The 15,891-nt window shown below is 38.4% G+C and overlaps 1 protein-coding gene across 2 annotated transcripts in view; it reads right to left on the bottom strand.

The window, feature by feature from the left end:
- The window catches only part of PFKM (phosphofructokinase, muscle), a 44,719-nt gene that overhangs the window by 27,712 nt on the left and 1,116 nt on the right, over positions 1-15,891 (bottom strand). For both annotated transcript variants that reach the window (XM_019834856.2, XR_002159699.2), the window contains 2 exons: positions 15,777-15,867; positions 15,003-15,125 (listed from right to left, as the gene is read on the bottom strand). In XM_019834856.2, coding sequence (XP_019690415.1) covers positions 15,003-15,125; positions 15,777-15,858 — 205 coding nt within the window. In that variant the 5' untranslated portion in view covers positions 15,859-15,867. Of the gene's footprint in view, positions 1-15,002; positions 15,126-15,776; positions 15,868-15,891 lie in introns of those variants that run through there.

The raw sequence follows: 15,891 nt of genomic DNA, 5'->3' as shown, positions 1-15,891 counted from the left end.
AGGGCATAAAGTCTGTGTCTAGATTCACTTTTTTGCCCATGGATGTCCAGTTGTTCCATCATCTTTTGTTGAAGAGACTATCTTTGCTCAATTGTACTGCCTTGACTCCTATGTGAAAGATCAATTGATTATATTCATGAGGGTCTATTTTTGGACCCTCTATTCTCTTCCCCTGATCTAGTTGTTAATACTTTGACCAATATCACAATGTCTTGATTAGCTTCACAGTAAATCTTGAAGGTAGGTAGGGTCTGTCCTCCAACTTTGTTCTTCTCATTCAATATCATGTTGGCTATTCTGGGTCTTTGGTCTCTTCATATGAAGTTCAGAACCAATATGTTGATACCCATAAAATTACTTGCTGGAATTTTGATTGGGATTGCATTTAATCTATATACTAAGTTGGGAAGAACTGACATCTAGACAATATTGAGTTTTCCTATCTGTGAACATGGAATATTTCTCTATTCAGTTCTTCTTTTATTTCATTCACCAGAGTTTCTAAAATTTTCCTCATAAAGACAATGTATATATTTTGTTAGCTTTATCCCTAAGTATTTCATTTTGGGAGTGCTAATGTAAATGGTAGTGTGTTTTTAACTTCAAATTCCATTTTTTCATTGTTAGTATACAGGAAAACAATTGACTTTTGCATATTAACCTCCATCCTATAACCTTCCTATAATCACTGATTAGTTCCAGGAGTTTTTGTTAATTCTTTGAAATTTCCTGTGCAAACAATCATATCACCCGTGAACAAAGACAGTTTTATGTCTTCCTTCTCAATCAGTACACTTTTTATTAGCTTTTCTTGACTTGTTGCATTAGCTAAGACTTCTAGTACAACGTTGAAAAGGAGTAATGAGAGAAACATCTTTGCCTTGTACCTTATCTTAGTGGGAAAGCTTCAAGTTTCTCAATATTAAGTATGATGTTAACTGTAAGTTTCCACTGATATTTGTTATCAAGTTGAGATAGTTCTCCTATAATCCTAGTTTACTAAAAATTTTTATTATGAATGGGTGTTGGATTTTGTCATATGCTATTTCTGTATTTATTGATATGATCATGTGATTTTTCTATTTTGATCTGTTTATGTGATGAATTATATTAATTAATTTTGAAGTGTTGAACCAGCCTTGAATACCTGTGATAAATTACTCTTGATCATGGTATATAATTCTTTTTATACTTTTTTGGATTCAATTTGCTAATTAATTGATTTTCAAATGTTGAACCAGATCAAATGGCTCTTGATCATGGTATATAATTCTTTTTATACTTTATTGAATTCAATTTGATAATATTTTATTGAGGATTTTTACATCTATGTTCATAAGAGATGTTGATCTGTAGTCTTCTTTTCTTTTAACATCTTTGTCTGGTTTGGGTATTATGGTAATGCTGACCTCGTCGAGTAAGTTAAATGTATTCCCTTTGCTTCTATCTTCTGAAAGAGATTATAGAAAACTGGCAAAATTTCTTCCTTAAATGTTTTATAGAATGCACCAGGAATCTATCTGGGCCTGGTGCTTTTTTGAAAAGTTATTTATTAGTTCAATTTCTTTAACAGATTTATGCCTATTTGGGTCATCTGTTTCTTCTTGTGTGAGATTTGGCACATTGTATCTTTCAAGGAATTGGTCCATTTCATTTAGGCTATCAAATTTGTGGGCACAGAGTTGTTCATAATATTCTTTTGTTGTCCTTTTACTTTCCCTGGAATCTGTAGTGATGTCCCTCTTTTATTTCTGATAGAAGTAATTTGTGTCCTCTCTTTTTTCCCCTTAGTTAGCCTGTTTAAGTCTTACTGATTTTATTGATATTTTCAAAGAACCAGCTTATGGTTTCATTGATTTTTTATTTTCAATTTTATTGATTTCTGCTCTAATTCTTATTATCTCTTTTTTTCTGCTTACTTTGGATTTAATTTGGTCTTCTCTTATAGTTTCCCAAGTTGGAAACTTCAGTAATTGCTTTTAGACCTTTTTTTCTTATATATGCACTCAATACTATAAATTTCCCTTTAAGCACTGCTCCCACTACATCCAACAAATTTTGGTAAGTTGTGTTTTAATTTTCATTTTGTTCAAAATATTTTTAAATTTTTCTTGAGATTTCTTCTTTATGTGTTATTTATGTGTTGTTTAGTCCCCACGTATTCAGGATTTCCAGTTTTCTATTATTGGTTTCTAGTTTGATTCCATTATGGCCTGAAAACAAACATTGTAGAATTTCTGTTCTTTCAGTTAAGGTATGTTTTATGGCCCAGAATGTGGTCTATCTTGGTGAATGTTCCATGTGAGCTTGAGAAAAATGTGTATTCTGCTGCTGTTGGATGAACTGTTGATGTCATTTATATCCATTTGATAGATGGTGTTGTTAAGTTCAGCTATGTCTTTACCTATTCCCTGTCTGCTGAATCTGTCCCTTTCAGAAAGAAGAGTGTTGAAGTCTCCAATTCTGATAGTGGATCTATTTCTCCTTTCACTTCTATTAGCTTTTGCCTCAGGTAGTTTAATGCTGCGTTGTTAGGTGCATATACATTAAGAAGTTATATCTTATTGGAGAATTGACCCCTTTATCATTATGCAATGCCCTTCTTTATATTTGATAACTTTTTTTACTTTGAAGTCTGCTGTGTCTGAAATTAATAGAGCTATTGCTCCTTTTTAAAACTAGCATTAGCATGATATATTTTTCTACCTCTACCTTTAATCTATATGTATCTTTATATTTATGGTGGTTTTCTTATAGTTAACACATAGTTGGGGCATGTTTTCGATTAACTCTGACAATACATTAATTGATGCATTTAGACCATTGACACTCAAAGTGATTATTGACATAGTTGGGTCAATATCTACCACATTCATTGCTGTTTTCTATTTATTGCCCTTGTTCTTTGTTCCTATTTTTGTCTTCTACTCTTTTTCTGCCTTTTGTGGTTTTAACTGAGCAGTCTATATCATTCCATTCTCCTTTCTTAGCATATCAGTAATGCTTTTTTACTTTTTCAGTGGCTGCCCTAGAGTTTGCAATATTTATGTACAACTAATCTAAGTCCACTTTCAAGTAGCACTATACCACTTCACGAGTGGTGTGAATACCTAAAATAACAAAATAATCCTAATTCCTTTCTCCTATCCCTTGTACCATTGCTGTCATTCATTTCAGTTATATATAAACATACATAAGCATATACAGTTGACCTTTGAGCAACACTGGTTTAAACTGTGCAGGTCCACTTATATGCAGATTTTTTACAGTACCGTAAATGGATTTTTTATTCCTTATGATTCGCTTTTTTTCTTATGATTTTCTTAATAACACTATCTTTTCCCTAGCTCACTTTATTGTGAGAATATAATATATATAACATACAAAATATGTTAATTGACCATTTATGTTATTAGTAAGACTTCCAGTCAACAGTAGGCTATTAGTAGTTAAGTTTTGGGGCAATAAAAAGTTATATATAGATTTTCAACTGTGCCCTTAACCCCCAAATTAGCAACAAATTCCCTCAATTAGTCTGAGAAAGTCTATTTCTTCACTTTTAAACAATAGTTTTGCAGGGTACAGAATTCTGGTTCTGATTTATTCTCTCTACATTTCAAATGTTTCACTTCACTCTCTTCCTGGTTGCATAGTTTCTGAGAAGAGGTCAGATGTAATTCTTATCTTTGCTCTTCTATAGGTAAGGTGTTTTTTTCCTTTGGCTTCTGGTACTTTTTCTTTATCTTTGATTTTCTGTAATTTGAAAATAATATACCTAGGTGTAGGAGCTTGATTTTATTTATTTATTTATTTATTTATTTATTTATTTATTTATTTAGCATATTACTGAGCTTCCTGGATCTGTGGTTTGATGTCTGACATTAATTTGGAGAAATTATCAATCATTGTTGATTCAAATATTTCTTCTGTTCCTTTCTCTCTTTCTTTTCTCCCTCTGGTATTCTGATTATGTGTATGTTACATCTGTTGTAGTTGTACCACAGTCATTGGGTATTCTGTTATATGTTCTTCAGTCTTCATTCTCTCTCTCTCTCTCTCTCTCTCTCTTTTTGGTTTTTGAGAATTGTATTGATATATCCTCTAGTTCAGAGACTCTCCTCAGCCATGTTCAGTTTACTAATACAAAAGGCATTCTTCATTTCTGTTATAGTGTTTTTTTTTTTTAAATTTCTGGCATTTGGGAGGGGGTGCTTTTTCTTAGGATTTCCATCTGTCTGCTTACATTGCTTCTCTGTTTTGCATGCTATTTTATTCATTACAGTCCTTAGTACATTAGTCATAGGTTTTTAAAATTCCTAGTCTGCTAATGCCAACATCCCTGCCATGTTTGGTTTTGATGTTTGCTCTGTCTTTTCAAATTGTGTTTTTTGCCTTTTTATATGCCTGTAATTTTTTCTTGATAGCCAGACATGATGTAATGGGTAAAAAGAAGTGCTGTACATAGGCCTTTAGTCATGTGGTGATAAGATGTGGTGAGGAAAGGAAGCATTCTATAGTCTTATGATTACATTTCAGCTTATGCCTCTAGACTGTGAACTTCACAAGCATTTCTCAGGTTTTTCTCCCTTTAGGTGGGACAGGATGGCTAGAATGGGCTAGAGTTGGGTATTTTTCCTCCTCAGGTCAGTTAGGCCCTGGTTAACTAGTTTCCTCTGAAGGCGGGGCTTGTTAACAGGAAAAGAATGCTCTCATGTATTTCAAATGTTTCCTTTTCTCCTCACCCTGTTGGAAGCTCCAGGGGATTTTTCTGATATTGCTGTGAGAATCTAATTGAGCTCCTGAAAGAAAATCTCACAGTATTATGGGGACTCCCTTTGACTCGGTCCCCCTGTAGTTTTCAACTCTCGGAATTCTACACTGAGCCTCCAACAACTTGTTACCTCATCACTGGTTCCGAGAAGACTTCCGCTCATGCGTCTCTGCTCTAGGAACCTGTGATTAACTCTACTTGTCTATCTGTCTCTCCAACTTTGGGGCTAGCAGTTTCTTATGAATCCAAGAAGAACTGTTAATATTTCAGTCTTTTTACTTTTACTTATTACTTATTGATGTGGTGATGACTTCCAAGCTACTTACATGAGGAATGAGAAGTTGGAATTCCAAAGCCCAAATTATATACTTTAAGTAGGTGAATTTTATGATATGTGGACTATATCTCAATAAAGATGTCAAAGTTTTGGGAAAGGAAAAGCTGGAAAAGTTCCCCCTACATTCTGGAGTTTCTAACTTTAACATAAAGATTGAAATTTGAGAAGAAATCCATTCCTGCCTCCTTCTACCAAATACCAACTCTTTGTTTATTTGTTTGCTTGTTTTTTAACTGTTTATTTGTTTTGGGGGGAGAGACAGAGAGACAGAGAATAAGCAGGAGAGAGGCAGAGAGAGAAGGAGACACATAATCCGAAGCAGGCTCCAGGCTCTGAGCTGTCAGGACAGAATCTAATGCAGGGCTCAAGCTCATGAACCATGAGATGATGACCTGAGCCAAAGTTGGACGCTCAACTGACTGAGCCACCTAGGCACCTCTTAACTCTTTTTTTAAAAAAATATTTTATTATTAGGGGTGCCTGGGTGGCTCAGTCGGTTCAGCGTCCGACTTTGGCTCAGGTCATGATCTCGTGGTCTGTGAGTTTGAGCCCCGCTTCGGGCTCTGTGCTGACAGCTCAGAGCCTGGAGCCTGCTTCAGATTCTGTGTCTCCCTCTCTCTCTGCCCCTCCCCCTCTCGTGCTCTGTCTTTCTCTCTGTCAAAAATAAACATTAAAAAAAATAATAATAAAAACGTTATTTTTAAGTAATTTCTATATCCAATGTGGGGCTCAAACTTACAACCCCAAGATCAAGAGTCACATGCTCTACCAACTGAGCCAGCCAAGTGCCCCTACCCAAAACCAACTCTTAAGTCTTCATTGAAAGTGTTCTTAATGAATTACTGTATTAATTAGTCTACCTTAACTAGGTGAAAGCAAGGAAATGTCACTGTTACTTATAGTCTTATCCCAAGACACTTGATCCTTTAGACTCCTTTTTCTGTCCAGGGATCAATCATGCCCAGGAGTTTCTGGAAAACTATGTAAGCACAAATCAAGGAAATACTATCTCAAAAGGCACGTAGGGAACTTTCAGGTCAGTTGGGGGTGGGAGTGCCAGAACAGAAGCATTTTCTCAGAAGTACTTAGGCCTTGCTTATGGTCATCTTAGTGCAATCTCCAAACTTGAAGATGTTATTTTCTGAGAATTATGCTAGTAAAAACCAACACAAAATAGAGACAGCTGATGGGAAAAATACATCATATTGAGAAATAGCTATAAATGTCCTCCACTTTTTAAAATAACTTTAATTAATTAATTAATTAATTAATTAATTAATTCAGAGTGTGTGCAAGCAGAGGAGGGGCATAGAGAGAGGGCAAGAGAGAATCCCAAGCAGGCTCCACACTGTCAGCTCAGAGCCAGAATCAAGAGCCATCCAGGTGCCCTATATAAATGTCTCCCTAATAAGAATCTTGAGAAATCCCTATTCATTATTAATTCATACATTCAACAAACATTTATTGAGGACTCATTATATGCTAGCCACTGTGCCAGGTAATGAGTTATAATAAACTCCTACGAGTTTAAATCTGGAGGGACTATCAAAGGTTCACAGGAAGTTTACATTTCACTGGACCTGGGATATAATTAAAGAAATAAATAACCCAACTAAGAATTATAATGTATCAAATTCTTATGACATGAATATATTAATTGAGGGTAAATGAATTAAGAGAAAATATAACCTGGATAGTAAGAATTTGTCACTGTTTATTTGTACTGTTCTTGAGTAAAACACTAAGGGATACAAATATTCCAGCATTAGAGAGATGGATGAGATAATGAAACAGTGATTAGCTCTTTAAAAATAGATTTCCTTATCAGGAGACTATAGATGCTGGAGAGGATGTGGAGAAACGGGAACCCTCTTGCACTGTTGGTGGGAATGCAAATTGGTGCAGCCGCTCTGGAAAACAGTGTGGAGGTTCCTCAAAAAATTAAAAATAGACCTACCCTATGACCCAGCAATAACACTGCTAGAATTTACTCAAGGGATACAGGAGTACTGATGCATAGGGGCACTTGTACCCCAATGTTTATAGCAGCACTCTCAACAATAGCCAAATTATGGAAAGAGCCTAAATGTCCATCAAGTGATGAATGGATAAAGAAATTGTGGTTTATATACACAATGGAGTACTACATGGCAATGAGAAAGAATGAAATATGGCCCTTTGTAGCAACGTGGATGGAACTGGAGAGTGTGATGCTAAGTGAAATAAGCCATACAGAGAAAGACAGATGCCATATGTTTTCACTCTTATGTGGATCCTGAGAAACTTAACAGAAACCCATGGGGGAGGGGAAGGAAAAAAAAAAAGAGGTTAGAGTGGGAGAGAGCCAAAGCATAAGAGACTCTTAAAAACTGAGAACAAACTGAGGGTTGATGGGGTGCGTGTGTGTGTGTGTGTGGGGGGGGGGGTGATGGGTATTGAGGAGGGCACCTTTTGGGATGAGCACTGGGTGTTGTATGGAAATCAATTGGACAATAAATTTCATATATTGAAAAAAATAAAAAATAAAATAAAATAAATAAAAATAGATTTTCTTTAATTTTAATCCTAAATTCCAAGACCATATGTTTCACTTTTACCTACTTTTCTGTTTATCAACCAACTTTTAAATTTCAAATATAGTTTCTAAGGAATGTGAACAACTTGTAAAGGGTATTTTAGCTGGCTATGGTTGATTTATCTTACATATCAAAATTTGGATACATAATTTTATGGTAGATTGATGATGGGAGAGAATTTTGAGATCTGGGCAGTTGTAGGAAATATGACATATGTCCAACCCTCATCCCTCTAATGGGGGAGGCTGAGAAGCATCCCTCAGACAGGTACATGAAGCCTACAGGTAAACACAGTATGGTGGCTAAGGAAGAGGGGGTTGAGGAAGAGGTCTAAACATTGCCATACAAACTAGGGTGCCTAAATAAAGTGTCAGGAGTAAATTGCACAGCCTATTAGAGTTTAGGACCAGGAATTACAAGAGCAAAGCAGCAAGTTAGATAGACAAAAAAAGAGATGAGACCAACAAATTCTCCAGGCAAACAAACTAAGCCAGCAGCTGAATTTGAACTCATTCCAAGATTACTTTCATTGCTGGTGTGGTTTAATGGGGCTGAAAAAGGATACCCTGGACACTTCCTCTAAAGGAGAAAGCTGAAATGTCCTCGGTTTGCACTGGGGCCCTCTGATAGGCTTCTCAAGGGGGCCTATGCCTGTTCTAATGATTTAGGTAACTAGGGGGCTGGTGGAAATCTAGAACTTTGTCCAACTATAATCAGCTTTATTCAGTTGTTGCGGTTGGTAGCTAAAATTCAGAATTTAGAGGACTTGGCAGACAATGAGGGGGAAAAAAAAGGACTGAACCCAAAAGAAGGCCAGCTGGACTGAGAAGCCCATGTGGTTAAAATCCACTATTTCTTCTTTCTTGTACTATCTGGTGGTGGTCTTCCTGTTTTCAGCATGTCAGGAAAAGCTAATATGCACATAGAAATGCCAAATGATATCTCACCTCATATGTCATGCCTTGGTAACAAACAATGAAAGGCATATTCTTTATATTAAACAGGAAGAACAGGAAGGTATTTAGAAGGTCCTCTTGGACTTCACAGAACTCTCCAGATACCAGTTAGCTACTGAGATGTTGGCATGAAGTCTAGGCAGAGAGTAGGTGCAAAAATTATAGTTATTATAAAAGAAGGCATTCTGGAGGAGAGAAGTGTCCAAAGATGTTTAAAGACAATTCTGCAACACCTAGATAGGTGCTTTGCTCTGCTTTATTTTTCTTCAAAGCACTTTCACTACTTGATTTATTTGTTTATTATCTGTTTTCCTCACTAGAATGTAAGCTCCATGAGAACAGATCTTTTTTTTTCCATCCTGGATCCCCTTTTTCCATCCACTGATCCCCTAGAACAGTGCCTACCATGTAATAGGTGCTCAGTATTTGCTGACTGAATGTGTGAAACCTAGAGTAATGCTATTTCCTATTCTTCTGGGTTAGAGTCATACCTGGACAACTGCCATACCTACTTCTCATTCCCAAATGTCCTGGTACACCATTACTAGCATCCTGAGCTAGTAGGGCACTTCAGTAAACCAGCTGAAGTATTCTAAAGTATGTGGTTCATATGCCCTGACCGTTAGCTCTGCTAAGTAGTGGGTAGGTAAATGAAGATATAGAAAGCTTTGGACAGTACCCTCCAAACCAGTATAAAGCTAGACATTATTACCAGAAAGTTGAGTAGATCATGAAGACAGAACATCTCTTTGACAATGATTACCTAACGCTGGCACAGATTGGGGGGGGGGGCAATAAAGAGAATGATGTATGCCATACTCATGAGCCCATTCATTACCACAAGGATGGTGTCATGACTATGGAATGAGTACAGATCTACATTTAGACCACTGTGATGAGATGATGAAGATGATGTTAAGGATGCTAGTAATGGTGTACCAGGACATTTGGGAATGAGAAGTAGGTATGGCAGTTGTCCAGGTATGACTCTAACCCAGAAGAATAGGAAATAGCATTACTCTAGGTTTCACACATTCAGTCAGCAAATACTGAGCACCTATTACATGGTAGGCACTGTTCTAGACTCAAGGGGATCCAGGATGGAAAAAAAAAAAGATCTGTCCTCATACATTCTAGTGAGGAAAACAGATAATAAACAAATAAATCAAGTAGTGATATGTGCTTTGAAGAAAAATAAAGCAGAGCAAAGAAGCAGAGTGACAGGGGCACCTGGGTGGCTCTGTCAGTTGGTTTTGGCTCAGGTCATGATCTCGTGGTTTGTGAGTTTGAGCCCTGTGTTGGGCTCTGTGCTGGCAATGTGGAGCCTGCTTGGGATTCTCTCTCTCTCTGTCTCCCTCTCTGCCAATTCCCTGCTGTACACCTGCTCCCTCTTAAATAAGTAAACTTAAAAAAAAGAAGAAGCAGAGTGACAAAGGTGCTATCTTAAATAGGGTGGACTGGAAAAACCTTGCTGAGATGACATTCTAGGAAGAGGTTTGAACATACAAGAAAGAAAACCATGCTACCTTTGGAGGAACAGCTTTCAGATAGGGAGAAGGGCAAATGCAAAGGTTCTAAAACAGGAATAAGGTAGGAGTGTCATACCAGAGGATCACTAAGATTTCCTTTGGACTTGACTCAGAATTGTAAATGGGCTACAATGATGTGGTGGGTTGATGTTGTGAAATACATGCAGCAATTGGGTATGAGCCTCTCTCTGAGTTGGAACATCTATCTGGTCCTCTCACTCCTACAAAACTCCTAGATCTCATCTAGTAATTATGTTTCCTTCCACCAGAATGGAAAACTCCTTAAGGAGAGACCCTGGGCATAGACAGTAAACCACTGTCTGCACTAGAGAGTCATCTTTGGCTCTGGCTGGGAGAGGATGACTCCTGGAGACAGAGCAGCCGCCACCAGCCACTGATACTAATGTTTCTGATGTAGGGCACTGGTTTAAGACAATGCCAGTTTAGCAGATTCAGCATTATCTGGATATTTGTCAGAAATGCAAATTCTTGGGTCTGACCTGGAACCTACTGAATCAAAAACTCTAGGGCTGGGGTCTCAGCAATGTGGTTTAACAAACCCTCCAGGTATTCTGATGCACGATAAAGTTTGAGAACAATTGTTCCAAGTTGTGGAGGTCTGAGAACACCATCACTTGAAAAATGAACTTGCATGCCAAAAAGGCTTGAATAGGTCCTATGAAGTCATTTTCACCAATTACTATCAAATTCTTGGGAAAGCTAGCTCAGGAAAGAAGTCACAGGTGTCCAGATGACCTCTACTATAGGCTGAAGGCACTAACTTCAAGCCTTGATTAAGGCAGAGGAAAATAAACTCTTCAGCTAAGATATGTAGCCTCAAGCTTAGACCAGATAAACTTTTTCTTTCCTTAAAGAGGTAAGCTTTGAGGGGGGGGGGGTGGGTATCAGAACAGAGAAGACAAATAATAATTACATAAGACAATCCTGGGAGTCTTCCACTTCAGATCTACTAATACCTCATCAAGCATGTGAAAGGGTTAGATGTTTTAGTAAGCACTATATTCCAAGGAATATATATTTAGTTCTTAAATCTATTTATCTGGGTTGACTTGAGAGGCAGTTTGATAGGGGACCACCCAGAGTAGGGTGGCCTAAGAGGATGCATGAGATTTTCTCTATTAATCAATAAAAGATTGATTGGGGGGAAAAAGTGTTCCACAGGTCTAATGGTATCCTTGCATATTTGACTGAAAGAAGAGAATTTGTAAGGCTATTTTCTTACTCAATGATCTTCCCAATTCAGTTTACATTTAAAGAGCCCTGAGAGTTTCAGCTTCATGAAAACTTAAGTTCTCTGCAGCTGGTCCTAGAAGGTTGGGACCAGGAGATCAATGTTGAATGGCAACTAGTTGAGACTAAGATGATCTTTATAGAGGCAGAACCCCCACTGATTTTCCTTCAACAAGGGTACAGGTTCTTGGGTCACTTATAACATGGCATCTGTATATGGAGAATCTTGTGTCTGATGCAGAAAACAGTATAACCTGCTTGGAAGAAACTTTGGCTATGGTGACATCTTTACGTATCAGTTGCATTCACAGTGTTGGAGAAACTTTGCATCCTGGTCTGCATAAACCAGGGCGTGAGCAGGTTTGATGGTCTCACTGTTAAAAGAACAGAATGGTGGGGGGAACGTCGGCCATGCTGGTGACAGATAGCCTAACTGAAGTGAGGAATCTGGTAGTAAGGTCTTACCCTTCCAAGGAGAAGTGGTAACACAGGGGCAGATGGGTGTCTGGTATGCTCCCTCATTTGCAGCCCGATATGTAGTCATCTCAGGAGTCACAGGTTACTAAGGCCGGCTGTCCATCAGTGAACAGGAGTGGTATATGCAGAGGAGAGGCTCTAGGTCTAGTGGGCAGCTGGATCCGCTGGACCAGAGTCTGGCCCACAAAGCTACCTGCTGCCCATGAGCCATTCTGCTGGAGATGATGGTCTTACACTCTCGGCTCCCCGGGAATTCTAACCACCATTCTTTGCAAAGGTTAGGGCCTAGGTGACTCACTCCTTTGCTGTGCCCCAGTGTGGGAACCAATGGCTTCCCTATGTTAGGAACTGACCCTCTAAAGGCCAGAAACACACACACACACACACACACACACACACACACACACACAGCCTGCCTCATCATAGTACAGGCAGAGCTGTCTATTCTAATGTGCAGGGATTTGGAGAAAATAGTAACTGCAGCTGCTTCCCTGCCAAGTGTGAGATTAGAAACAAAATGTGTTCCATTTTTCTTCAGGATTAGAGCTCAGCATGTCCACATATAGCTTCACTTGGGGCAAGAAGCTGACCATCCTAGAAGGAGTCCCTATGCATTCTTCAGGCTGGCAGCAGCAGCAGCAGCTGAGGGACGCCAGGCCAGGCTTTGGGGGTGTTTTGGCATCAGTAGCTCTGGGCTTACCTCTGCCAACCATGCTATTTGATGGCATGATTTCCTCACTCATGCCCTACGTGAGGAATGGAGCAAGACAGTGACATTTGCCATCCCACCAGATCAGGTGACCACTCTTGCCCCCTCCAATTCATCTTCAACCCAGGGGCCAGACCTGTCACTCTTCAGTGATTTGACCTAGAAGGCATAGCATGATTTGGCTCTTATACTATTCTTATAGTTCACTCTCCAGCTACTCTTCCCTCACCCAAGTTCTACTGGTCTTCTCTATTCCTCTAATGAGCCAAACTCCTTCTCAACTCAGATTCTACTGTCCTCTTTCCCAAAAAGCTTTTCTACCCCCTCTTCCTGGCTAAGTCACACTCATCTTTCAGGACTTCCTTAGAAAAGGTGTTTCCAACCTCTCAGGCCAGGTTAGGTACCCTGTTTTTACATTCTAATTATGTAATATTATTGTTTTCCATGGTACTAGGACCATTCGAATAATCCCACTGTGTGTGATTATGTGATTACTTCTTACTCCCACAAGACTAAAACTTCATGCAAGTAGGCAACGTACTTGTTTTGTTTGCTGCTTTATTCCCAGTGCCAACTATAGTGCCGGACATAGTATGCGCTCAGCCAATTTTCTTGGAAGGAATAAAAAGGAGGGAAGTAGAGAAGGAGGAAGAAAAGGAGGAAGGGAAGAAGGAAGGAAGGAAACAAAGGGAAGCAGATGGGAGAGAGACAGATAAGGAGGAACAGAGGTCCCAATATTGATTCTTCATCTCTAGTGGGAAAGCTGGAAGGATTCACTGTAGCTCTTACCTGGGGTCTCAGTGCTTAAAGGCAGAAGTTAACATCAGAATTTTTTTCCATGGGATAATGCTGAGTTCAAACCACAGAAGCAGGTCCAAATGAGTCATCAGAGCTAAGAGGGTCTGAAGTGAGTATTAGGTATAGAGCAAAATGAGAATGAGAAAAGCAGGGAAGATAAAGGAATAAGAAATAATCTATACAAATTCAAGGAACTGTAGGACAAGGCCACCAGCTGGGCTTATTTCTTATACCTAACAGCTGTTTATGGATGGGCAAAGCAAGTCTGATTAAAGGGACACAGACCCCACATCGTTGTCATATATAGATACATATTACTCCAAAGTCTTCATAAGTTGATATTCTTGTGTATAAACCATTTTCTTGTGAGTATGGTTAACTCTAGGTTCACTTATGAGACTGAATTAAGCCATAGTTTATGCATTTCAAAGCTTAGGACTGGCTCTTGGACCATAGTGCCCTGCCTACATGGTGCCCTGCTAGAGTTCAGTGAAGCTCTGCCTAAGCAGTCAGTTGGTCCCTGCCTTCCCTACATCTCTGTGGCATCCTCTTTTGAAATTCAACATTTTGAACCAAAGGTATCCAGCCCTTCACTTACTTACTTCACTTACTCACTCATTTCGAACCAAAGGTATCAAGCACTTCACTTACTCACTTACTCAAAACTATCAAGCTCTTCACTTAACTCCCTTCTTGATCAGAGGCTCCTGGGGGAAAGGGAAAATGCTAGTTTGTGTTCACAGCTATTGAGCCTAGAATAATGACTTTGAATAGTAACTGCTCAAAAGATTATTGGATAAATGCTGCAATATATTTCACAGGTGCTGAGACTAATTATTCCAATGAATTTAAGTTCTTGAGGAAGATCACTTTAGACTTGAATTTCTTCCTGAAATATAAGGAGTTGGACTAAATAATCTGGACTAAATAATCTGTCAAACTGTAAACTATTAGAAAAATGACAAGGTTATGTCTTATATGTATAATTTGTACAATGTCTCTATCATTTCTAGTCTATTTTGGGGCACATGTGGGAATGCAATGTTTGCAGTGAACTGACTCCAATATAGATGTATTTCATTTGAGAGGAAACCTAGGGATGTGTTTCCAATGTTTCATATAAATTGTGAGTTAAACACTATTTAAAATATACAACAGAAATTTGTTACTAAATGGATTCCTAAGGTGAGTAGTTTTTACAATATTTGGAATCACTTTGCAATATAATAACTCCTTTATATAGTCCATTGAGTTTCACATTTTTACATATCCAGGTTGCTAATAATAGTATAAACTAGATTAGTGCCTTACAGTTATGAGCCAGTTGAATTACTATTGACTAAATTAAGGTGTTCTTCATAGAGAGAACTGTCCCTCTTTCTAGTTTCCCAGATGATCTTCTACTTTCTCTATGTCCCCTCCACCACACACACACACACACACACACACACACACACACACACACACTTTCTCCCTTGTGTCTTAATTCATATTTCAAATTTGGTAGTTGTATCCTAATTTATAATGTATGCATAAACTTCATTTTCCAACACTCCTTTCCACCTCTCCCCACCCCCTTGTTTAACTACATGCCTCACCAGTTTTCAAAATAGGTATGCCTTCCACAGTGTCTGGACCATCCGTAGCATGTAGATACTTCATGTTGTCTATCTCAGGTGGTGGCTTTTGTATGAGCATGCTGGAAGTTGAAGCTTCTCCCCCTGAAAAGCAGTATCTCTAGGTTACTTGAGGTTATCCTCAAGGTGGGATTCAGGGAAGGAAGTGCTACTTATTCTCCTTCATTTTCTCTGTAACTCTCAGCTGTCCAGGGCCTTTTTTCCATAATTCAGTGAAAAATTAGAGAAGTGATGACTTTTCTCAATATTATCTTACCTGAAAAAGGTTCTACTCCTTTGACATAAATGAGAGAAAAGCAGAACATATCTCTAGATACTTTGAGACTGAGATGTAATAGAAAGCCATTTTTCTTTGGAACTCTATCTTATAGGTTTTAGAGTATCAATGACAATTGTAACCAGGACTCCCACAGATGAGCCCAGAAAGGTTAAAATAATTCACAAAGGACAGAGAAATCAACTACCATGTCATGTGCTATAAATTTTGTTCTTCCTTAACTCCCAAGTCCTCCTTACCTGCCTGGGCCTATTTCCACATATCAGACCAAAATCTCAGTTGATACTTGTGCAAGGAAGAGACATGACTCAGTGACAAATATTTTACGATAGTGGGGATGGAATAAAGTCAGTTGACCCCTAAAGCCTACATTTAGACTAGTAAATTTTACATCCTGTATCAAAATTCTTGCAAGAGAACCCATTTGTCACTGGTGTATAATCAGGAGACAATGGTACCTGTGCTCTGAGGAGTCCTGACTAACCCGCGAGATTGAATCACACACATGAAAAATTTCAGATGAAATTCCTCCTTATGCATCGCTGTCTCCTAGAAATAGAGACGGAGTTTAAT

This window comes from Felis catus, chromosome B4 (genome assembly GCF_018350175.1).
Source record: "Felis catus isolate Fca126 chromosome B4, F.catus_Fca126_mat1.0, whole genome shotgun sequence".
Lineage (NCBI taxonomy): Eukaryota > Metazoa > Chordata > Mammalia > Carnivora > Felidae > Felis > Felis catus.
This window is presented reverse-complemented; position numbering and strand designations above follow the sequence as displayed.